The sequence below is a fragment of the Cololabis saira genome, chromosome 15, assembly GCF_033807715.1.
Source record: "Cololabis saira isolate AMF1-May2022 chromosome 15, fColSai1.1, whole genome shotgun sequence".
Classification (NCBI taxonomy): Eukaryota; Metazoa; Chordata; class Actinopteri; order Beloniformes; family Belonidae; genus Cololabis; species Cololabis saira.
The window spans coordinates 8,870,489-8,897,286 of record NC_084601.1 but is presented as its reverse complement, the minus strand read 5'-3'; the positions used below and the strand labels follow the sequence as shown (position 1 = coordinate 8,897,286).

Sequence of the window (26,798 nt, the reverse complement as noted above, 5' to 3'; positions counted from 1 at the left end):
CCCTTTGTCTCACCTGTCTCCACTTTCTATTCTGTCCCCACTGTGTCCTCTTTTCTACTGTCTCCTCTATCTCCTTTGTCTCATCTGTCCCCACTGTCTCATCTGTGTCCTCTTTTCTACTGTCTCCTCTGTCTCCTTTGTCTCATCTGTCCCCACTGTCTCATCTGTGTCCTCTTTTCTACTGTCTCCTCTGTCTCCTTTGTCTCATCTGTCCCCACTGTCTCATCTGTGTCCTCTTTTCTACTGTTTGCTCTGTCTCCTATGTCTCCACTGTCTCATATGTCTTCTCTGTCTCCTCTTCTCCACTGTCTCCTTTGTCCCCACTGTCTCATCTGTGTCCTCTTTTTTACTGTCTGCTTTGTCTCCTTTGTGTCATCTGTCTTCCACTGTCTCATATGTCTCATCTGTCTTCCTCTGCTCCACTGTTTCTACTGTCTCCTCCGTCACCACTGTTTCCATTGTCCCTCTCCCCCCCCTGTCTCCACTGTCCCCCGGTCTCTCCCTCTGCTACACACACACACACACACACACACACACACACACACACACACACACACACACACACACACACACACACACACACACACACACACACACACACACACAGAGTGAGAGGTAAACAGCTGCTTGTGTCAACAGACGAGTCCCCTGGACGCCGTCACCCCCTGCAAACTCCTTCCATTTCACATCTATAGACACAAAATCACATGGGACGTACGGCCAAGCAGCTAGTCCAAAAGTTGTGCCAACGAATAAATTGGCTTCAACATACAACTAACACAGATCCCCCCCCCCCCCCAATCTGAAATTCTTAGTCCAGACATAACATTTGCAGAAATTTAAACATAAATACAATGTCTTGCTGTCATAACTCAGCTCAATAGATCCATCAGATGTCCATGCCACATAAATACACTTCTATCTGTGTGAGAACCAGTTTCAGCTGGTTACAGGGTTTCACAGCTACTGGTAACTTGGGTCAGAAGTTCCAGTTGAAAAAAAAAGATTTAGGGTTTCACAAAATTATGAAATGGGTTTTTTTATCATGTATTTGGAGCAGTAAAGGCTGGAGAGAAATGTGCAAGTTACTCTAAACCCTTGGAGGGAAAGCTGAGTACATGAATAACAGTAACATTTACACAGAGCCTAGTATTTAACAGTCTGTAGCACAAAGGTAGCATATTTCTTCACCCTCATCCAAAATTCAAATTACCTCCCGGTTTCATTGAACTTACTTGTAAAATGTACGTGCACTATCACCCGTTGGGTATCAGGTTATATGACTCAGTTCAGACTGTCCTCTGCCCTGGGTCAGACTGTTTTACTGAAATGTTGAGTTCTGTCCCAGACGTTTCAAAGGTTCACATGGACATCATTCAAACAGCAACATATTTTTATGATAGTAATAATATAAAGAACCCAGAGGAACTGAACAAGGGTTTCCTCACACTCGTCTCACACCACCTGCATAGAGCTGCTAAATGGCGTCGCAGCTGTGAGTCTGTATTTAGCTGACGGAGCTGACGGCTTTGTTGCAATGCTTCGGTCTGCAAAAACCTCTGCCTTTGGTCATGACCATAAATCATAACATTTGTGTAATCAATTGTTAATATGATTTTAAAGAGAAGACCTTAGACTGGAACAGTTGTAGCCAGAAAGCTTACTTCACGTGCACACAGGTTACAATCGAAAGGTGCGTTGATGCTGATCAGAGATCAACATGATGACCAATAAATATCAGGGCTGTTCATTTTAGCTCAACCTCGTTATCCTGATGGTTACCTCACATCACACACTGAAACTGCAGATGACGAGCAGTTGCAGTCTTGCTCATGTGTGCTCTCTGCAGCTGCTGCGCATGACGGCGCTGAAGCTAAAATGAGAATCATTAAACCCCCCACATCCCATCCTCGACACCTTCGACACCGTTTCGCTGCAGCACAGGAACGTAACCACGTCGGCTCTGAATCAGGGTGTTTTGGTGGTAACAGCAGGCTTTTTAAGCTCCATTTAAGTACACAAAGATGTGTAATCGCTTCTCACTATCTCAGGTATGCCTGTGAGACCAGGATGAATCTGGACTTAATACATTCAGTATGATCAATAATTCATTTTCTGTATTAATACTGCATCGACATACAAAATACTTGTTCATTCAGCATTCATTTGACAACATCTAAATCATTTATTGTCCATCTGCACCATCTATTTAACTGCTATGTTAAAAGCCCTTCATTGACTAATGTCTTACACCGAGCGTGACTGTACACAGCCCCGTGAATCAGATATATAAGTGAACCATGTGACTGGCGCAGCTTAGCCATGTTTGTAAGCTGTTGACATGTTAACAATGTGCTCAGTGAACGAGTGCACTGGGTTTTTTTTTATCGTCACAGTGCCATGTGCACACCTCTGGTGAGCAGCTTTGTGCTTCTCTTGTTTAACACCCCAGAACAAACGGCTATGTTCAGGGTATCACAGTCTTGTTTTCTTTTCATTTTCTAACCTTGAATCCTGAGATGGAGCATACAGACGTCTAATTTTAGCCAAGACTTCAATGAGTCATTTCTTTTCTTTCATCTGTAAACGGTGCAGCGTAATGTTTACATAGGCCCAAAAGGAGACACTTCAGTTACATCTGCAATAAGCAAAAAAAGCCCCCTAGCTTTATGCATTGCTGAAATGTGCTGAAATCACCGTAAAAGTCTGTTCTGCAGCCCCAACAAGCTCATTCTCATCATGACGGTCCATGCCTTCCTTTCTTTCTGCATTTACCAAGTACGACATGCGGCCTTGTTGAAGAGATTCATCCATCATGACTGTGCAGTTCATATTTCTGCTAAGTAGGAAAATAAAATAAAAAAGAATGGCCTCAGTTCAGAATCTCTAGAAGCTTTCAACATCTCAAAAACCTCTCGTTTGCTATTTCTGTGAAGTTGGGAATAGAGGAATTTTGTCATGAAACTATAAATTACAACCTTATATTTTCAAGGTTGTATGAGTTCTTTTATTCTCTTACGACCATCTTTCCTTCTCATATACCCATTGTTCCCACCAAACTATGGAACTATTTGTGCTTTTCTATGCTTTTCTATGCCTCCTCATATATAAAAAACAGCCCACATGTTCTTTACAATCCAAACCAGACACAGTAAATAACAATACAAACAGAAATCTGACCTTCATAGTTGAGCTTGAAACCATGAGCAGAGACGGCAAAGTCACTGGTCAACCTCAGAGAGAAGACGTTTCCTGTACTGGTGACAGGAGGAGGAACCTGGAAGCCTGTTAACCTGTAGGGACATGGAAAACATGGAAAACATGAAAAACATGGAAAACACTGCATTCACTTACAGTATAATGAACAGATATGCCAACTTTTCTGAATAAGCAGGAAAAGGTTAAACAATTTTATTATTCATTTTTACTCCTCTTTAATTAGGGCCCGAGCACTGACAGTGCGAAGGCCCTATTGTATCTGTAGGAATTCTTTTCCTTGTTTTTTTCCTTCTTCCGATAAAATGAGGGCCTTTTTGCCCCCTAAATGTACCCAAAAAGTCACCAAATTTTGCACACAAGCCAGGCCTGGCGAAAAATTTGATATTTAATGGTTTGCATTACTGGGCGTGGCCTAATGGCTCAACAGCGCCCCCTAGAAAACTTTGTGCCTCAAGCCCCACAATACGGTTTGACGTACATGCACGGAAATCTGTACACACCTGTATCATGTCACAACTTAAAGAAAAGTCTCTTGGCGCCATGGCCGAAACCGAACAGGAAGTCGGCCGTTTTGAATTAATCGTGTCATTTTGGCGCAATATACATCAAAATGTGCGTCTCGATCCTGCGACGACAGGCATTACTTTTCTCAGTCAAAATGAGTGCGAGGGCCCGTTCATCGCTGCTTGCAGCTTTAATTTGAACTTACATCCACCAAACATTTAGCTGCTTATTGTGTCCTCACGCCTCAAAGTGGAATTACAGACAAAGCAGCAGTGAGATACCATAATGTAGCTAAAAACAATTTATCATTTATAGTCCTGATGTAATCATTAGTTGCAGAATATGGATTAAGATACTGAAATTAATATTCTCCTTATATGTTTATTTATAGGTGCAAATTGACAGGTGGAGAAAGAAGCTATATTTAGAAGGGAAGGATATGAACATGCTTGATCTTTTGGTAGCGCACAAGAGGTGAACATCAACGGCTAACCTCGGTGCAATATTGATTAAGCCATTTATTTATTCAGGTCTTAGAAATGTTGCAGACCATTTTGACATGCTTTAAGCCCTTCTAAACACGTTGGCACAACAATATTGACTCAGCTGATTCTCATCGGAGCGCCTCTCAGCTTAAGCACAAACACACTTGAACATAGCTAAATCAATACAATAACTTCCTCGATGGAAGATGTTCATTTCCCAGAGTGCATCCTAGCAAACCAAACATCAAACCACATGTCAAAAACGGCTTAAAACCACCCCTGAGGAAGACAAATGAGGCGAAAGAAATTGACTATTCCTTGTGGTTTTGGCTCAACAGACCAGTGGAAATATGTAGTTTTATCTGATTGGTCCAACATAACAAATGTGTCTGTTTTTGTAAGACGTTGAGGAGGTGGAAGTTTTTATTCCTCACTAGCATTCACTTAGAAGGTCACTTTCACCTCACAGATCTTTATAAATGTGAATATTAACCTGTAGTTTGGAAAGCTGGCACAAAACTTCCAGTATACCGCAAGCACAGATGACAGCATATGAAAGCTAATTTAGCACAAAAAAATAAAAAGTGAGGCAACCTATTGAAGTATTTACAAGAGGGAAACACTGAATTGGGTGCTAAAGTTGAATGCTGTTTATTCACTTCCTTGCTTGTCTCAGGATATGTTTACTTACCACTCTCTAACCATTAAACAAGCAGTGTTGAGACCCTGTGAGACCCTCAATAAAGTTTGTATGTGTGAATGTGTGCTGAAGTTTGTTGCTGTATGAATTACATGGTTGATGCTGACCCAATCCCTGACCCCTCAAGTATCACTCCAACTTCTTGTATTTGCATTTCTTGTTACTTGTCTCCCTCCTCTTTGCCTCCCTTCTTTACTTTATTCATTGGGAAAACAGAAACTGTGTCAACGAAAACAAATTACACCACATCTGAATATGAACTGCATTTTTCCGTAATTACAAATATAATTGTGTTTGAGCTCATGTTCATGTGGCTTCTTTCAAATGACATTCTGCTAAGCCAAAACATTTTGAAGTAGTAAATCATAAATTCAAACCTGCCATATCAAATTTATGTAACAGTCACACACACTGTGTCTAATAAGAACCCTCACATTCACTTAGTTGTTTTCATCGGTTTATTTATTTTTCCTTTTGAATGAAGTTTCTCCTATTTTCACATCGTTTCATCATGCACTTGCAGTTAATAGTCATTTGATCATCTGACAAACACTTTCGTACAGCTGTGTTCCCTGGTCCTTTTCCTGGGGATTGCCTGCTGTGCATGTGTTAGATCATTCCATGCTCCAACATGTGATTCAAATTAGTGGTAATGAATCGTGATCAGGCCTCCACGGTGTGTGATAATGAGTTGACCCATGCAGTCCTGGAGTAGGGGAAACATGTAACGCATGCACAGCAGGGGGTCCCAGGAACCAACAATGAAAATCCTTCTTTTACATGAATATATGCATTCACAGAGGTCTACCAGCCAAAGGCTAATGTTTGAATGCTACCATGCACTTTTTTGTTACAAATGTAATGCATGGCGTCTGTTCAGGATGCACCCTGCCTCCTAACCGTGACTACCCCCTGTGGTTGTTGATGTTTGGAAGTCTACCAAGAGATTTTTGTTACAAAATCAAAAACGTGAACCCCCTTTTCCTATGGTGGATACCCCGCTGTTAAGGCGCTGCCGTGTGCTCCTTGTAGGGGGGTAGCCTCCGAGGGTAGTGCTTAGCCGCGGGTTAGATCTAATGTTCTAATATAAACAGAACTAACCTGGGTTGGCGGGTCGCGGGAGGGGTTTGTTGATCACGTAACTTGAGAACAACCCACCAGGGGAGTTTTTATTTATTAATTATTTTGATTAGGGCCCGAGCACTGACAGTGCGAAGGCCCTATTGTATCTGTAGGATTTTTTTTTTCTCGTTTTTGTTACTCTGTAACCAAGAGTGCAATCATCTTTCCGGGTCAAACTATTTTTTCTCTCCATTTTCAAACCGTTTTTCTCAGTTGTTCTATTTCTTTACGCAGTTGCAATTCTGGAATGACTTCAATCGTAGATATAGTAGCGCCTCGCGTCAATGTCAGAGTAAGGATAAAATTAGCCATCGTAGAGTAGCAAGCGGAGGTAAGTTGTCCGTCCTTCTTCATTATTAATGAAGAAGTTGTTAACAACATTAATAACTTACCTCTTAGAGAGGTAAGTGGCAGCTCTGTAAGAGGTAAGAGGTTAAAGGTTGTGGAGGATTTTAAGAACTTACATAAGGTACTGAGTCATGAGCTACTAGACGTCAGTTATGTCCCACTCTCCCACCATAGACCTACCCAGCACTGATATGAAAGCAAAAAGAAAACGCGCGACTGACAAAGATGGTTCAAAAAAAGAGATGGTCTTAGAAATGTTGGAGACAAAAAGATGGTAGCATTTCCGGTTACAGATTTTGATTTCTTGGTTAAACATCCTCGGTTTCGAATCTCAGATTTTGTGTTTTGATTCCCCAATATATTTGGCGATGAATTGACGCCATTACACTGGTTCAGTGTCTGTGAAGGTCACAGAGAGATCCATAGTAAGACTGAGGTTTCCGTCTTGATATTCTGCTGTAGAACACATCCTTTCCTTTCAAAATCAATCCCATCAATCAAATGGTCCCTGATAGCCAATTATGGAAATACATCTCTCTCCACGTACAAGGTATCGAGTTCTTTTTTACATGTACCCCCCCTCAAACTAAGATTTACCTGCATTACATGCACAGTTTGCAGTTTAATGGATACAATCATCACAAATCATGAATCTTGTGATCTTCAGCTTCAAACCACCACAGGGAATGGAGCTTTGTTAGGCCCCTCATTATCTTCTCCTATCACATCTCATTATGTTCCTGAGTACGTGAAAAAAAAGGAGTCCATGCACTTGCAATTTATTGCAAGTTATTTCCAACCAACCATCTGTAGAAGTTGAATCTGAAATAAGCTTAAAAACTGTGAAGTTGGCCTAATGGCAGGTCGGGAAGCTCATATCAGTCTTGTATGCTTCATGTTTATAGAGACATCTGTCCTCGTGGCAGAAAGGAAGATGTAATGCAGGATGATGGTGGTGGAGAGCACTAGACTTGAAAGTACTGAGAAAGTAAGAGAGAATATAAGTAGAGGGAAGTTATAGCAGTCTAGTGAAGTATTTATTAGATGATCCCAGGGTTGAGGGAATATATCTTTATTATTTTCAACCATATGTCTATGTAAAGCAGTCAGAAATGTGTCTGTGCTTGAAATGTGTCGTATTAATAAAGTTGTTTTGCTCCCAGTTCTGTTTACTTACCCGCATATTTGAGGGGGTTGACACAAAAGTGTTCTTGTTGTTTTTTCTAAACATCAAGCTCCTAATGTTTAATTTGCGTGATGGGTGGGTAGTCATGGCAACTGTGTCCATTTTGTTCATTAGCTGTTTCTTGTAGGAACTCGATGGCCCTGAACAGGGCCCACAGTTCCTGGCACTGCTCCTGACTCATGACAAATGGCCACATGCGCAAGGACGCCATGCTCACTTTTATCAGGAAGAAACATTTTAAGGCTATTTCAATTAACCGCTTTAGTACCAAATCATCATTACAAACACCCAAAATCAAACAACTTAACTAAACTAATTAAATAGATGTTTTTTTACACAATATATTCATGGAAATGAAATATTGTATTAGAAGTGATTAAAAACATAAATGAATAATGTTCCCGTTATTTTGTGCTCCATCCCTCTACATCCACTAAATCTATTTCCTTCACTGGTGTTCAAAGTTCAGGGTCTGCACTGAGTGATTGATTAACAACACTAGGCTGAGTGGCACACGCACACGCACACGCGCACACACACACACACACACACACACACACACACACACACACACACACACACACACACACACACACACACACACACACACAGTCATTCTTCAGGTTACAGTACATGTGGTCAATAGTCACTGATGTGTCTTGTAAATCATTTTCTACTCTTTCTGAACACTGTGTGTACCTGTGTATTTATGTCAGTAAAGGCTGGGGGTGGAGGTGTGGTGTGGGAGGGTCCTTGACTAGGATGGCATGCCATCCATTAAATTAGTCACACTCATGAATTCAGAAGCACAGGCTAAGAGATACAGCCAAAAAACCAGCACATAACACAGAATAATACACATGAGGATACAAAGGAGCAAGGCCAAACAGGAATCCTGTGAACCATGGCGATGTTAGCAACTGAGCCCATATTCACAGGGAACGTCTAACTTATTTCACATTTAGTATCTGTTGGTTTAACATTAAACATTTATATTTAACCATGAATTGAATTTACAAAGCACTGACTCTATAGCCTTTAAAAGCACATAAGAAATGAGTCACACACACGAGGAGACCTCATCAACCTCACAAACAGACGCTTGAATGGACAGGCACTGACATGGGACTGAAAGAATGGAGGAAACTCACTTCTGCCAGGAGATACATTATTTTACGAGTCTCACCAACGTGCTTGAGGACAAACGTCTGTGTTCAGGGCACGCTATGTCACCCTTAGTGGCATCCAGCAGTGTAAGCAGCCATGCCTCCAAATCCCTTTCAGCATGCCTGTGATGTCCAGGGATGATAAATCCTTATGTGCTGCATCATGGAATACATCCGTTTCGGATACCTGAAAGTGACAAGGGCCATTGATGGTATCTCTGCACCCCCGAGGAGAGACCCTCTGGCTGGGGTTGAGAAATGGATTAGCCCTTGTGTCAGATCCCAAGGATCCAGGAGAAATATCTTGAGACTCGACTAATGGACTGCAAAGACCCAGTTCATAATCGCAGACAACATAATGCGTCCTATTATTATTATCATTATGTTGATCTATCAATAACACCTGAAGAATGAAGCATCATCTGCTTAAAATCTTCAACGATTTGGTACTCAAGCTTCTTGAATTATGACTTTTTTTTTGTTCCTCATTATTGCTTGAAATAAAGTTTCAGACACTTAGCACTTTGATATTTACACCCTAAATTTCAATGAGTGGAAGGTCTAGACTCTAGTCCAGCCACTTTTGTTCAATGCAGCCATGCTGCTGTTACATTTACGCTATCTGCTTTGGCATTGTATCATTGAAACGGCCAAAGCCCTGAAAAGATCTCTGAATGCAGCATCCGTTACTGTAAAACCTTTCAGCATAAGTGGCTTCTTCACATTTGTGCAGTTTATTTACATTATGCTGTGCACCCTCATGCTCATAACCTGGGTTGTAAAAAAAGTTTCCTTTCATTGTTCGAGAATGAGTTGTTGGGTCCACTTTTGTATGATTAATGTAGTGAACACACAACTGCCACTTCCTAATGTCTCTCTCAGATTCTCTGTCTCTTTCAGGCAGTTAGATAGATAGCCAGCGCTGCCCCCCCTGAGCCAAAGCTTGCTTAGACTGCTGGCTAGCCTTTCACTCACCATTCATCCTGACTAACGTGAAGGAGACAACAAGCACACCAATCCATAGAATGGAAGATGCACAAATTGATAGAGGATTGGTGTATAAGTTTTAAAGTGCACCCACCTGTATTTTGTAGATAGGTAAAGATAGAGTGGATGTGTCTAATGGCATTTAAAAGAGCATTGTCAGGATAGACGGGGGCAGTCGTTACAGAAATATATGGAGAACGGAGATAAGATAGAATGTTGAAAAAAAATAATTGATGGTAGATGCACATTGATGCATATACATACCGTCATTTCCATCAGATCAGAGGACTTAATGTTGACCTACATTAAAGGGGACCTATTATGGCATCTAATACCTATTTTAAACAGGCCTTGAATGTCTTAAAAACAAGCTTTTGCTGTTTTTTGCTAAATAAATTAGAAATTCAGCCTCTGAGCCATGTCTTTATCTTCCCATTCTCTAACCTCATTCTCTATGCGGGATTCTGTGTGGGCGGGGAGGCTATGATAATGAGGCTCTGTGCTGATTGGCTGTCTGAATGACGCGTAGAAAATGGCGGAAGCTCGGGCCGGCGGAGTTGTTGTTGTTCCGGCCAGAGTTAGTTGTGGGCGTGGTTTCACGCATCGCTCCCGTCATTACGTAACGACGAGAGCAGAATCACACTGCAGAATTTGGTTGCTTTCCTACTTCTCTGAGTTGGCAGGCTGAGGGGAGACCACTTTATATATGTTAAAGCAAGAGAAAACGTGTTTTTCATAATAGGTCCCCTTTAAGTACCTCAGACTAGGGCTGGGCGATTAAACGATCTCGATTTGTGATCGCGATCAAATTAAGTTCGATCACGGTGATCAGCTGTGGGTCTACTTTCTCGATCACGTGCAAAACATGCTGCAGCAAAGTGCACGACAACCAATCACAACCCGCTTTCATGGCACCGCGCTGTCTGCATTAATTGATCATGCATGACATGCCGCGGCAAGTTGCATGACCATAAGCAGTAAACTAGTCACATCTGCCTCCCCTGCATTGGTGGGAGCAAGCGTGACCAGAGAGAATAAAACTACAAGACAACAACCGCAGGCTAGCGTTAGCTTAGCTTCGAGCCGACCGGGACTCACGGTTTGCGGTTATTTATTTATTTATTTCGCCGGACAACTTCTTCCGAGCGTACAGGAGGAGGGTGTGATGGATTCACAAAATGCCCTTCGTGATGGATGTATTGTGTATTCGAACCGCACTCATTAAAGTTGTGATTCGCTCTGCTTGTACCACAAATTACTCATCACCGCCGACTTCAGAAACTCAGCGGCCCCGACATGGGTGTGTGTGTGTGTGTGCGTGTGTGCGCGCTCAGCGGAGTGAATGTGTCGGAACGCGGAGGCAACAAGCAGAGATCACCAGATGACGCCGTAGGCTCTGCGTTGGTGTAACGCGGGACCATAAATCAGCCTTAAGTCCCTTTAGGTTAATACTGTGAGAAATAACCTCTCATAATAGCGGTACTACAGTTAATAAATGTAATAAAACTGTCGTTTCTGCTGGTTACTGAGTCCTGTAAGTGGCGAGTGAGTTTTAACTCCTTAATTACCAACCAGCGTCAGAGTCACGCACAGTAAACAATCTGTGATGTTAAAGAGCCACCTTTTGGTCAATTTAAGCAACAGCATCACCAGCTGCTTGACAGTGGCTCAACTCATTAGTTTACTGTTTTTGTTGTTAATAATGTCATTGCAATTTTATCTATGCAATCGTGAAAAAAATGGCAAAATAAATGAAAAACTGTGAACAACCGCATTCCGTAGGCTATTCGGTACTCAGTATTCAGCCAAGTCTTTAAATTTTATTCCGCTTCAGTTTCGGCCTCAAATTTTCATTTCGGTGCATCCCTAGTTTTTTCGGTGGGTACCACTGGTAGCATTCTGGATTCTTGTTAAAACATGCTATTTGCTTTATTTGTTAATAAAAAAAAACTAATCTCTGGTTTCTTTCTATTTTATTCCAGAAGGGAGGGGGGATCTTCTGATTAAAAAAAAATCGTGATTAAAAATCGAGATCATTCAATATGGGAAAAAAAATCGTGATCACTTTTTTTGCCATATCGCCCAGCCCTACCTCAGACCCTACCCCTCTTCTTAAGGATAACCTTAATGTAACCTCACCTTATGGGCATTTGTTTTGTGTCCAAAAAAAGAAAAGAAAAGGGCTGGTACTTGCTCTCCAGTCTAGGTGAAGTAAACGCAGAGATGAGGCGTCAGCCCTCAGAAGAGGTCGCAGTGTGAGACCTTAGAAGAATCTCTGGGTGCTCAATAACTCTGCTGGCAAGATTAAAAAAATGGATAAAACAATAAGCTTTAAATTATAAAAAAATAAGAAATGTGCAATAAATGCTGGAATTATTATTATTATTGTCAGTAATTGTTACGGCCGGCAGAGAACCCAAAAGCAGCACACAGAGCACAAAGTGGTAGTTTGTCTGTTTCACTTTATTTCCCAACAGGGCGAAGAGCAGGCAGGAATGCAGGACCAGGCAGTAATCAGTGTCAGGTTCGGAAGACAAGGTTAGGCACCGGAGAGCAGGAGACAAGGCAGAGTCCAGGAACAGGCAGGGTCGGCAATGGGAGGTCAGGACAGAGAACGCTGGAGAGTCTTGCATGGCAAAGAAACAATCTGGCAGTGGGCAAAGAGGAGAGTGGAGTTTATATAGCTTCTTGATTGCTGAGGGGCTACAGCTGGGAGAGCCGTTCAGTGGAGTGAGTGACGAGGTGGGCGTGGCTGGCAGATGGGGTGAGCACGAGAGAGGGGAGTGGAAAACCACTGAAGGCAGGTCTGAGTGGAGGACTGACCATGACAGTGATAGTGGCTGGACTGCAGTAGTGTTGTCTGTTTATTTTTTCTTTTGGTTTTGTAATATTTATTTACTTCTTATTTTTTTTTTTAAACCAAAGTCATTTAATATATCTTATATAAATATGATTCTCCAACTTCATTCCTGAAGCACCAACTGACAAATGACTAAATGACTCAATGAATAAGTTAGTAAGTATGTATGTTTTTTTAAAATGACAGTTAATCCATATCCATGTAAAGACAAAAAGTGTTATTGCAGCTTTTTCTTGAGTTTTTGTAGTTGAAAAGATTGTGTTATTCAGTGGAGGAAGAGTTAAACAAAAGCATGCATGTGCAGCCATCTGAGACGATGAAAACAAGACAGCAGGTCATGTGAGGCATGCACAGAGAAAAGCTGCACATCAAAATAGTTTCACTTGCCTTAATAGGGCAAAAAGGGTTCAAGAAATATCTATTTGCTTTCACCAGAAGAGATCTGGGATAGGCTCAAGCACATCCCTGTGACCCTGAAGGGTAATAAGCATGCATATATAATGTACTGATAGACTAATAATATTAAGAGTTTAGGTCCATTATACGAGCTTAATGAATTTGCTTTACTATGATCATTCTAATAAATCTTGTGTTTTTCTTGTGGTGCAGGTCTGTATTCTGAAATCCACATCTTTCATTCGTTCATGTATTGATTTATTCCAGACATGTCAAAACAATTGTATGACAACGTCAACTCCAGTATGAATCTACAGTATGCATCTACAAACGGATACACACATACATACACACATGCATACACACACATTTTGGAACTACAGAATCCCTTGTAAATAAATGTATATAAATAAATGAATTTATTTTAACTGAATGTACACAAAATAAATAAATCTATAACATGAATCTATACTCAATGTGTACGCATCTATCTTTATGTAGATAGGCCTTTAGGTCAATCAAGGATTGTTACATCGCCCAGATAGGCGTCACCGGGGCCCCTCCCTGGAGCCAGGACTGTGGTTGGGGCACGAAGGCGAGCGCCTGGTGGCTGGGCCTTTGCTCATGGGACCCAGTCGGGCTCAGCCCGAAACGGCAACGTGGGCCTGCCTTCCTGTAGGCTCACCACCTGAAGGAAGGACCATGACAGGCTGGTGCCATGTGGTCTGGGTAGCAGTCGTGGCGGGGTGCCTCAACGACCCAAACCCTGGACCAAAACCCTTGCAGTGGGGACATGGAATGTCACTTCGCTGGGGGGGAAGGAGCCGGAGCTTGTGCGGGAGATTGAGAGATACCGGCTAGAGTTAGGCCTTGAAAGGGGCTGGACCCTCCACTACTCTGGAGTTGCCCAGGGTGAGAGGCGGCGAGCTTTTCCAGCCAGAGTGAAATGAAAAGGGCTGGTGGCTGAGACAGGTTTATGTGCGGCGACCCGGTGGTTTTTTTTAATTCTTTAATGCGGAAACAGAAGATGAACCTTTGAAGGGTTTGATTGATGTGAAAAGTGAAATAAAATATCAAACTAAGTTTTGCTTCCGCTCTATTTTTAGCGCGTGTGTGTTTTGCAGCGCACGTGTGTGCAGCTCCGTGTCTGTAGACTGCGCATTTTGGGTCGGTGCGCCGTATGTGTGTTTTAAAACCAAAAATGACACACAAAACTGAGGGTGCGCCTTTCCACACGGTGCGCCGTATGGTCGTGAAAATACGGTAATAAAGAAAGTACTGATAAACGCATAAATGCCAACAGAGTGACAGATGCCAAACAAACTATGTATGTACTACCCTGCATCTTTAAGGTAGCTGAAAGTGAGTAGGAAAACTTTTTTTCCTTTAATTTCGCAATCACACCATCGTTAAACAACAGTGAGCTGCTTCCATTGGCAGCCATACATCCATACATGCCCATGACACCACACTGCCTCAGTCCTCTGTAACAGATGATGTGGTATGCTGTGGACCATGACTTCTTCATTTCCTCCATAGTCATCACTCATCAGAAGGGTAAGACTTTCTGTATGATTGAGGGTTTATTAGGGCCCGAGCACCGACAGTGCGAAGGCCCTATTGTATCTGTAGGAATTTATTTTTTTTCCTCGTTATTTTTATTTTTCTGACGCAAGCCAGGCCTGGAAAAAATTTTATATTTAATGGTTTGCATTAATGGGCGTGGCCTAATGGCTCAACAGCGCCCCCTAGAAAACTTTGTGCCTCAAGCCCCACAATACGGTTTGACGTATATGCACGAAAATCGGTACACACCTGTATCATGTCGCAACTTAAAGAAAAGTCTCTTGGCGCCATGGCCGAAACCGAACAGGAAGTCGGCCATTTTGAATTAATCGTGTAATTTTGGCGCAATTTATGCCATGTCTTCGGCCGTTTCTTCGCCCGATTGATCCACTTTTGATTGGTTTGATATAGAGAGTTGTGGGTGGTGTTATTGGACGGTTTTGAGTCCTTTTTGAGTTTGAGTCTCAGAGTAACCAATCACGTGCAATATAAAAATAAATCATCAAAATATAAATAAATCATCCAGCACCCCTCTTTAATATGCATGCTGCCTCACTCTGCTGCACCTCTCACTTTTTTTATTTCTTTTGTACAATTTTTAATTTTTTATCTTGTATTTTTGCATAATTCTTGTCTGTAGAAATTGTAAATAGGTCATACTTATTCTTTTCACTACCTCAAACTGCTGCACCTTAAAATGTTTATAATTTTTGTACATAGAAATTCCACATTTGTCTATTGTCTATTTGTCTATTGTTCACTTGTTTATTGTTCACCTTATACCCAGGGCTCCAGAGTGCGACCTATTAGGTCGCATATGCGACCTAATTTATTAAGGTGCGAGTTAAAATTTAATGAGGTCGCTCCAGTGCTACTTGCAAGAGGACTAGTGGAAAAAAAAAAACATTTTATTTTTTATTTTTTCACTCGGCTGTGTTAGTGCATTAATGGAGTGGTTGATAATACAATCTTACTTTCTGGCTCATTCCTGCGAGTCCTATACCTGTCTGACTGCACCTGGTACGGTCTGCGCACGTTACGTGCACAGCAGTGCAGGCGCGCGTACACGCAGCGCGCTCAAAAAGGTAAACAAAGCAGATGCAGTATGAAGCGGTCTATAGTCGATTCTTTTAAAGGTGACCTATTATGGCATTTAATGTATATTTTAAACAGGCCTTGAATGTCTTAAAAACAATCTAAAGCTAGTTTTTTCTACATAAATCATAAATCCAGCCTGTGGGCCCTGTCACTAGTTTTACTGCTTCTAACCTCTTTTTCTGCGCCTCATTTTTAGGGAAGGGGGGGGTATGATAATGAGGTTCAGTGCTGATTGGCTCCCTGAATGACGGGTAGCAGGGGAGGAGCATAAACCTTGCTCCGCCAGAGCAGCCCGAGCCTGTAAATTATCACAACACTGAATTTTCACAAATGGAAACTTTATTGTTAAAAAAATAAAATATGAGTTGTATATAAATAACATTTATGCACTATTTAAGCCGGATCTACCCGGCGGATGCTGAACGCTGGCCCCGGAGCCACGCCGGGAGCAGCGCTGCTGGAGCAGCACGCGTCACCGCGGCTTTAACGGGGGAATCTGACCGGTTCCGACCGGCCGAGACCGCAGGAACCGGCCTGGACTGGTAGCAGGGACTCCCGGGGACCGACAGGCGGAATTTCAGCCGGATCTGCCCGGCGGATTCTGCGCGACGGGCGCTGCAACTCCACGGCGGGCGCACAGATCGGCTCCGGGGCGCATCCGCGGCGCATCGCCCGTTACCGGGGATGAAACCGACAGATTTGCCTGAAAATCTCGGAGGGTGAAGCTGGTCCAGCATGGGACAGACCCCCGAGGACCCAGCTCCCAAACCACCCGGGAACCTGGATGATTTAACCCGGATCCGCTGCGCCGCGGCGCCGCGTCCGACTGGCTCAATGAAAGGACCGCTCCAGCAGCGGAGAGAGCTGGTTGTGGGCGTGGTTTCAGCAGCGGAGGCTGAACCTCTGGAAATCTGCTCCCGTCGTGACGTCACGACGGGAGCAGATTCTAATCGGCTCAAAAAAAACCACGTGACACTGGGGGACTCTGTCCGGCGGGGGTTAGAGACCTTGCAGAAATTCATGGTATTTTGTCTCCCCTGTGCTGGCAGGGTGGGGGGAGACCACTTTATATATGTTAAAACAAGAAAAAACGTGTTTTTCATAATAGGTCCCCTTTAAGAAAAAAAATGTGCCGGAGGAAACAAACGAGGCTGGTGGAGGAGGAGGAGAAGAAGGGTCAGCAGAGGGAGCGACAATAATCATGGATTCTTCTTCTTCTGATGAAGCGAGTGACAGGTTGGAGAAAGAGGCGGGGGAGAGTGGGGAGAAGAAAAAAAAGTACAGCTTTCTGGCCAGTTCCCGTGGTTAAGATACGAGGGACAGGCCCAGGCCCGGTTCTACGAGGGTGCATAAGCATTGCACCCTCAGTTTATGTGTTTGCTCAGTTGAAAAGACGAAAAGAAAACTTAATGCGCGCGCGTTAAGCCTCATTTATGGTTCCGCGTTAAATCGACGGCGTAGCCTACGGTGTATGTACTCGGCGACGCGCACCATACTTTCGCGTCCCCGCGTATCCTACGCCGTAAGATCTGCGTTGGTGCAACGCGGAACCATAAATCAGCCAGTGTACGTCACTGATCTGCTTCCTGCACCAGCAAGACGCTGCTCTCTGCTGCTCCGTTAACACAAAGTAACATGGATATTCAGAAGTGGTTCAAGCACAACGACGCAAGCAAGTTTACAGGACTGTCTCAGAAAATTAGAATATTGTGATAAAGTCCTTTATTTTCTGTAATGCAATTAAAAAAACAAAAATGTCATACATTCTGGATTCATTACAAATCAACTGAAATATTGCAAGCTTTTTATTATTTTAATATTGCTGATTATGGTTTAAAGTTTAAGATTAAGATTCCCAGAATATTCTAATTTTTTGAGATAGGATATTTGAGTTTTCTTAAGCTGTAAACCATGATCAGCAATATTAAAATAATAAAAGGCTTGAAATATTTCAGTCGATTTTTAATGAATCCAGAATGTATGACATTTTTGCATTACAGAAAATAAAGGACTTTATCACAATATTCTAATTTTCTGCTTATTTTTGCTTAATCTGCAATTTGCTTATTGGCCATATTGAGGTTGAACACGCTCATGCAGAAGGTAAGGAGTGTGTCTCATTTTTGTAGGTAAATGATCAGGTATCTTATAAAAACACACAGAGGTAATACTTTACCATAAAGTCACCTTAATTAGCCTAACATTAGTTAGTACATTAACATTACTAAGCATTTATATAAATTATATTATCCAACTTTTAATTTATTAACTAACTCTGAGTAGTAAACATTAATTAGCCTAACTGTAGGCTATATGTGTTTCCTATACATAATGATTGTTAATCTGTAAACAGGTAATTAATGCTTAATAATTTAACTAATGTTAGCAATGAAAAATATGGTGCTACCTAATTTGTTTTGGTGCTACTAAATGAAAAACTAGGTGGCACCAGTGCTACCTGTGAAAAAGTTAGTCTGGAGCCCTGCTTATACCATAGAGAGCAAAACTACCGGAGTCAAATTCCTTGTTGGACAATGTTCGAACCTGGCCAATAAAGATGATTCTGATTCTGATTGACCATAATTGGTGCAAATTAGCTCCGCCCCTTCTTCTGATTGGTCGATATGTGATAGTTCATATTTTCTGCCATAACTTTTGAATGGTTTGACATAAAGAGTCATGGGTGGTGTCATCGGACTCGGTTTTGAGTCCTTGACCTTTAACCTTTATTGCTGAAAATTGCATGCGCGAGGGCCCATTCATCGCTGCTTGCAGCTTTAATTAGATTTTTTTTTTCATTTATTCAAATAGCATTGCTCCAGATGTAGACTGGCATTTTCAGATGGATTAGATATATCCTCTCTCTCCAGTGATTAGCTTGCTGTTATAAACTACCAGTGTTTACTTTCAGGAAGAAGTCTCTTGATTGGAGACTTGATAGCATTTTGGCTCACACCAAGTGCCCCAATTCTGGTCCGAGCTAATTTGAATCAGGTGTATTAGAAAAGGAAAACATCGAAAACATGCAGCGCAACAGCCCTTGATGGCGCTTGGCCAAAGCAATGCCAATCAGTCAAATGTTCAGTTAGTTTTGCAAATGTGAAAATCAGGCTTTAGAATTGGCGCCGTTTCACTCCAAGGCTGTTCCACTCCAAGGCCGTTCCAGTCCCGCGCCGTTCCACTCCCAGGCCGCTCCCCTCCCAGGCCGCTCCCCTCCCAGGCCGCTCCCCTCCCAGGCCACTCCCCTCCCAGGCCACTCCCCTCCCACACCTATCCACGTTCCCTCAAGGCACACGTTTACACTATTGCCATGCATAGCTAAAATGGTGATCTTGACTGGATTCAAGAGCTATTCATCCAAATACAGTAATCCCTCGTTTTTCACGGGGGTTACGTTCCAAAAAGGACCCGTGATAGGTGAAATCCATGAAGTAGTAACCTTTATTTTTTTTACAATTATTATACAGGGCTTCAAATTGCGGAAGAAGAAGCGGGTGGAATGTTTAGCCAATAAGAATGCAGAACACAATGCACAATGCAAATGGGGTAGGGGTGTCTGGCACACATTCCTTTAGTTCGCGCAGGCCATTACATCCTAAACAGTATAATACTGGCACTGCCATTACAAATTCATTTTTGTGTGGATCTTAAATGTGTCTTACTATGTGTTTTTTTTGCCTCAGGACTTATGCCCTTTAGTTTTATTGTTAAAAAGTTAAGTAGGGAGCAGTATTTCACACTAATGACTGTGATACACACACACTACCAAATAAATAACTACGAAATAGATAAATACCCATTATACGAAGGACCCTGTAGAAGTTAAAAGCATTTAAGGAACAGCTGCATGTGTGTGTGTGTGTTATGAGCGTGTAAATCCCACACCCCAGTGAGGATACACCAGCTATAATAACAAGTGACAGACAGTGATTAATTGATACATCAACACTGTGTGTGTTTGCACATGTGCATGTGTGTTAAGGTCACTACATGGTCTTTTAATTGAATTCTTGTAATTCTTTCTTGAAGGATAATGAAGAGAGCAATAGAGCAGAAGAAAAGCATTGTTCTTAGGCTCCATGTGTCTAGGCATTTATGTTCCCTTATATCTGAACACTTCTGCTCTTTTCTTTGATTCTCTCTTTGGAGTTGGGATTGGAAGGATTCCTGGAACCCGAGCAATCTTTAAACATGCTTATCTCCATATTGTTTATGCACACATGAGCAATAAACCAAATGTCACTTTAAAGGGTAATGAAATATTAAATAAAAAGGAAACTGCTTGCTGTTAAAGGGGTATAACCCAGCAAGCTTGAATTTACATGCTGAACCACATCTCATGGTCACATATCCCATCATAAATCATCTCAACAGAGTGTTTAAACATAAAATAAGCACACATTATGCAGGGGATTTTTTGTGGTTATTGGTCACAAGGTGGACAAGGCATAGACTTTCAGCTCTAATTTATAGTTTTATCGAACTATGGCATTTACTATTTAGGAATTACTTTCATTTTAAGCAAAGTGTCTTGAGGCTCAAGGTCTCAAGTGTATTTTTACAACTGACTGAAAAGAATTGAAGTGAGCAGATGTCGTACAATCAAGACAAAGGAAGCAAGTAAAACGCCTGGAATCGCTATCAGGTATTTGGTGGTGGTAGCTACTGGAGCTACCATGAAGGTTGTGGAAATCTCACTGGAGGTGAAGTAAGCCATCATTTGGCTGGAAAAAAAACCCAAACATAAAATCTATAAGAGATAGTTAGAACCATAAATGTGACCAAATCAAAGATTCTTAAAAAAAAAGAAAACACTTTTGAGCTCAATGATCCCAGTTCATACACGCAACTTGTAGCGGTGGCTCCTGTATATCAAAAACGTTAGATCTCTTTTTTAAAATATTTCATAGTCTTTTTCTGCACTGAAAACATTTATTTTTTGGATTTTTTTTTTTCCTTTCAGATTTTGGTCTTGTGTTGCTTGAGAGATTTCCTTTGCAACAATGATACTGTCTACAAGATGGGATACTTCTTGAGGAAGCTTCAAGTCCTTCAATATACCCATATAAACCATATATGTGTCAAACATGGTGGAGACGCTGTTGTCTGGTATGGGCATGTGGCTGCCAATGAAACAGGATTACTGGGGTTTATTAGGGCCCGAGCACCTTCAGTGCAAAGGCCCTATTGTATCTGTAGGATTTCTTTCTTTCTTTCTTTCTTTCTTTCTTTCTTTCTTTCTTTCTTTCTTTCTTTCTTTCTTTCTTTCTTTCTTTCTTTCTTTCTTTCTTTCTTTCTTTCTTTCTTTCTTTCTTTCTTTCTTTCTTTCTTTCTTTCTTTCTTTCTTTCTTTCTTTCTTTCTTTCTTTCTTTCGACAAAAGGAGGGCCTTTTTGCCCGCCTAAACGTGCCCAAAAAGTCACCAAATTTTGCACGCAAGACCGGCCTGGCGAAAAATTTGATATTTAATGGTATGCATTAATGGGCGTGGTGAAATGGCTCAACAGCGCCCCCCCGGAAAACTTTGTGCCTCAAGCCCCACAATACGGTTTGACGTACATGAACGAAAATCGGTACACACCTGTATCATGGCGCAACTTAAAGAAAAGTCTCTTGGCGCCATGGCCGAAACCGAACAGGAAGTCACCCATTTTTAAATTTATGCCATTCCTTCGGCAGTTAATACGGCCCGAACCGTAACATGCCCCCAAGTGTGTTATACATCAAAACGTGCGTCTCCAACCTCCGACACCACGCATTACTTTTTTCTTTCAAAAGCGTTACCGTGGCGACGCTAGACGCCGAAAAGCGCGCCCACCCTTCATCTCATTGGTTCGGACAGAAAAAACTTGGCGCCTCAAGCCCCATAATACGGTTTGACGTACATGAACGAAAATCGGTACACACCTGTATCATGTCGCAACTTAAAGAAAAGTCTCTTGGCGCCATGGCAGAAACAGAACAGGAAGTCGGCCATTTTGAAGATTCTGAATTAATCGCGTAATTTTGGAGCAATATATGCCATTCCTTCGAGAATTAATACGGCCCAAACCGTATCGTGAACCCAGATATGTTATACATCAAAATGTGCGTCTCCATCCTGCGACTACGCGCATTACTTTTCTCTTTCAAAAGTGTTACCGTGGCGACGCTAGACGCCAAAAAGCGCACCCCCCCCTTCATCTGATTGGTCCATATTTGATAGTTCCCCAAAAGGCACCAAATTTGGCATGCAAGCCAGGCTTGGCGATAAATTTGATATTTAATGGTTTGCATTAATAGGCGTGGCAAAATGGCTCAACAGCGCCCCCCGGAAAACTTTGTGCCTCAAGCCCCACAATACGGTTTGACGTACATGCACGAAAATCGGTACACACATGTACCATGTTGCAACTTAAAGAAAAGTCTCTTGGCGCCATGGCCGAAACCGAACAGGAAGTCGGCCATTTTGAATTAATTGTGTAATTTTGGCGCAATTTATGCCATTCCTTCGGCAATTAATACGGCCCGAACCATAACGTGCACCCAGGTGTGTTATACCTCAAAATGTGCATCTCCATCTTGCGACCAAGCGCATTACTTTTCTCTTTCAAAAGTGTTACCGTGGCGACGCTAGGCGCCAAAAAGCGCGCCCCCCTTCATCTGATTGGTCCATATTTGATAGTTCTCCAAAAGTCACCAAATTTTGCATGCAAGCCAGGCATGGCGATAAATTTGATATTTCATGGTTTGCATTAATGGGCGTGGCCTAACGGCTCAACAGCGCCCCCTAGAATACTTTTCTCTGCCATAACTTTTGAAAGGTTTGACATAAAGAGTCGTGGGTGGTGTCATGGGACTCGGTATTGAGTCCTTGACCATAATTGGTGAAAATTATCCCCGCCCCTTCTTCTGATTGGTTGTCCCTATTTCCTGCTATAACATTTGAATGTTTTGACATAGAGAGTCGTGGGTGGTGTCATGGGACTCTGTAATGAGTCCTTGAGCTTCTTTGGCCTTAATTAGCCCCGCCCCTTCTTCTGAATGGTTGTCCCAATTTTCTGCTATACCTTTTGAATGGTTTGACATAGAGAGTCGTGGGTGGTGTCATCAGATTCTGTATGGAGTCCTTGACCTTCATTGGCCTGAATTAGCCCCGCCCCTTCTTCTGATTGGTTGTCCCTTTTTTGTGCTATAACTTTTGAATGGTTTGACATAAGAAGTCGTGGGTGGTGTCATTTCTGATATGCTTATGGGGGGCGGTGGCCGTGAGTGCGAGGGCCCGTTCATCGCTGCTTGCAGCTTTAATTGGTGATGTTATTGCTGACAGACATAGCAAGATGAATTGTGAGGTGCATTTAGCTATACACTGCCAATATTCAGCTAAATACTGCAAAACGAATGGGACGATGCTTTACACTATAAATGAATAATGATCTCATACAAAGAAATTGCATACTCTTCAATGACCTAGTCAGTTGCATGATCTCAACCTAATTGAGCATGTTTTACAGTTAATGGAAAGTGGATAAAAAAAAAACATAAAACCCCAAAAAACTGCAGCAACTGAAGACGGTGGCACTGAAGGCAAAGTGTAGCCTTTCTAGGGTGGAAACGTAGACGGTGGAGAGGTCCATCAGGTCCACACCTCCGTCAATGCAAATTATTTTCATCAAGAATGAAAAAAAGGGATTACACTTACAATTATGCCATTTTGTTCAAATGCTTTTGAGCTTCTGGAAATGTATGCATTTTCCGTTTAGGAATTACATAGAATTGTAAATCCTAAAGATCCTGAGGATCCTGAGATCCTCCGGTACTGGTCTTTTATCTGTTCCCAAAGTTAGAACCAAAACCTTTGATGAAGCCTCATTCCACTTTTATGACCCACACCTGTGGAACAGCCTGCCGGAGGGCCTCAGAGTATGTCCATGCTTTTAAAGGTCGGATCAAGACTCACCTTTTTAAATGAGCTTTTAACTGAGTCTCCTTTTACTTGTTTAGCACTCCTTATTTATTTTTCCCTGATGTCATTTTATTGTTCTTAATTTCCTCTTAAAGGTTTCATTATTTATTTTCTTACTTATTTACTTATTTATTTTTTAATGTTGCTTCCATTGCCTTAGTGTCAATAAGTTATCTTTAAACATTAATTTATGTTTTCTCAAATATTTTTTTTATCCCGTTAATAGGATAGCCATCCTCTACCAACCCAGGGAGGGCCTTACACTGAGCTCAGGTCCTCCTTCTTAACCTGAGGAGTGAGCAGGCCGCTTCTTTTCACCAGACAGGATGGGGTTTCTCCAGCCGGACGTAGCGCGTGGAAGGATCACGTTATTCCAGCCAGATCCTCCCCACCCCATCTGGCGCCCCGGTTGGCCAGAGGGGGCAGTGTATAGCCCAGGACTGTGTGCATGTTTTTGTGAGGGTAGCTCCCATTAGCTACCCAAGGGAGCACGGGGAGAACATGCAAACTCCACACAGAAAGGCCCTTTCGCCAACCCCACCCAGGGTGTGGTGCTGAAGTCATGGGGGAACTTAACACGCATTCAGCGCCTACAGCGTCCCCGGCAGGAATTGAACCCAGGACCTTCTTGCTTTGAGATGGATGTACTACCAGCTGCGCCATCGTGCCCCTTATTTATGTTGTTTTTAGTATGTTTTATACTCCTTTTAGTTCTGTTCATATCTTGTTTATTGTCTCTTAATTTTCAGCTCCAGTGTTCTCCTCATGGGGGCCCTCCACGCTGGGAGCTTTGCTGGGCCTGCTGGGGGCTGTCCTGGCCTCGATACTTGGGGGTCCTGCTGTCCTGGCCTGGATAGTTGGGGGTCCTGCTGTCCTGGCCTGGATAGTTGGAGGTCCTGCTCCAGGGCCTGGATAGTTGGAGGTCCTGCTCCAGGGCCTGGATAGTTGGAGGTCCTGCTCCAGGGCCTGGATAGTTGGGGGTCCTGCTCCAGGGCTTGGAAAGTTGGGGGTCCTGCTGTCCTGGCCTTGATAGTTGGGGGTCCTGCTGTCCTGGCCTTGATAGTTGGGGGTCCTGCTGTCATGGCCTGGAAAGTTGGGGGTCCTGCTGTCCTGGCCTTGATAGTTGGGGGTCCTGCTGTCCTGGCCTTGATAGTTGGGGGTCCTGCTGTCCTGGCCTGGATAGTTGGGGGTCCTGCTGTCCTGGCCTGGATAGTTGGGGGCCCTGCTCCAGGGCCTGGATAGTTGGAGGTCCTGCTCCAGGGCCTGGATAGTTGGAGGTCCTGCTCCAGGGCCTGGATAGTTGGGGGTCCTGCTCCAGGGCCTGGAAAGTTGGGGGTCCTGCTGTCCTGGCCTTGATAGTTGGGGGTCCTGCTGTCCTGGCCTTGATAGTTGGGGGTCCTGCTGTCATGGCCTGGAAAGTTGGGGGTCCTGCTGTCCTGGCCTTGATAGTTGGGGGTCCTGCTGTCCTGGCCTTGATAGTTGGGGGTCCTGCTGTCCTGGCCTGGATAGTTGGGGGTCCTGCTCCAGGGCCTGGATAGTTGGGGGTCCTGCTGTCCTGGTCTGGATAGTTGGGAGTCCTGCTGTCCTGGTCTGGATAGTTGGGGGCCCTGCTGTCCTGGCATGGATAGTTGGGGGCCCTGCTGTCCTGGCCTGGATAGTTGGGGGTCCTGCTCCAGGGCCTGGATAGTTGGGGGTCCTGGTCCAGGGCTTTATAGCTGTGGTGTGGGCCCCTCTCTGTCTAAATCTCTGCGGCGGCGTCCCCTGTAGTCGTGGGCTTGGACGGATCTCGGTGTGAATGGCTCCCATAGGATGGTGTTTCCTCACCTGGTCTATCGGTGCTCAGCCATACTCCATTTTTATCACAAGGGTGGGGTTTGCCGGGGGTGTCTGCATCTGAATAGTATGCTGTGTGTATGTGTGTGTTGTATGAATGAGGGTACGGGGAGTGGGGGGGTCAAAGGGGGATTGTTTCTTTTCATTTATTAATGCAAAGCACTTTGTGTTGCACTTTACCTGCATGAAAAGTCCTATATAAATAAATAAAGTTAAGTTAAGCTAAATTAAAAAAATCTATTGTTTTTGTGAAACCTATTTCTGTAACGTCTATACTTTGACCACATCTTGATTGTTCATTTCAAATCCACTGTGGTAGTGTATAAAGGCAAACCCATGTCCAAACTCATTGTCCAACATCTTGTGGACCTGCAAATTGTATTTCCACAGAACCCTGGCGAACATGCAGAGACACTGCCCTGAGTTTTGTGATTCCACAGAACCATGTACGAAGGCACACGACCAATCATTACCTGTTGGGGGTGTCTTGTGCAAGTGGTTAAATGTACTGTGGTTTTAAAACACACATCAGTGAACACGGCTGTGACATGGGTGGAGTCAAGCTTTGACTCAGACATCTGAGAGAAGGAATTTAAAATATGGAATATTTTAAAATCAAAATGGATTATGATAATTCTAAAGAGGGGTGAGATCACTTAAAACTACCATCTATTGGCATGCAGCATCTGTTTAAAAATTTAGACATCCTCAGGGTTTTAAAAATATTTTTTTTATAAAGTTTAGTCCATGACATAGGTCAGAGGTTCAATGTCTCTGTTCTTCATTTGGTTTATAGACTGAATCACAGTCTTTATGGTTCAATTTGTCCCTGAGGAAAGCTGCCTTCCATTCTTAGCACCATCCATTTTCAGTCTCACAAAGATCATCAATAATCACATTTTGACATGTGGAATGAGCATCAAGAGAGTGATTTGGCATCTGTTAGAGTCATTAATTCTGCCAGTTTGTGTATGTCAGCTTTACTTGAGCTTAAATTCCATAACTGACCTGTGCAGGGAGCTTTAAGGTCATCTACCTCGTGCTCTGGAAATTAAGGGTCAACTTGATTCATTTTGTTATTCACGCATTTTTTCACCATTTTTTTGTTTTGTTTTTAACATAAATGTATGTACAGAATCCCTGAAGTTGATGTCTTGCTTTTGCAGAAGTTGCAGGAGTTTATTAATGTGGTTCACATACACAATGTCTTCTTATAGGGGGTATGCATTGATGTCACTTTCCCACTGGACCACCCCCCCTTACACTGCAACTAGAAGAGAAGACGGGATAACAGCCGATTATCGGCTTAAATTAAAAGCAGTTGGACTTTACAGTGACCCGTACAGTTACACGAAGAACCAGTGGTCCATGGACATTAATATTTG

The 26,798-nt window shown here is 42.8% G+C and overlaps 1 protein-coding gene across 1 annotated transcript in view; it reads right to left on the bottom strand.

The window, feature by feature from the left end:
- csmd3b (CUB and Sushi multiple domains 3b) overlaps positions 1–26,798 on the bottom strand; it is a 470,660-nt gene that overhangs the window by 318,125 nt on the left and 125,737 nt on the right. Inside the window, exon 3 of the mRNA XM_061742392.1 lies at positions 3,181–3,293. Within this exon, the coding sequence (XP_061598376.1) occupies positions 3,181–3,293 (113 nt within the window). The remainder of the gene's footprint in view (positions 1–3,180; positions 3,294–26,798) is intronic.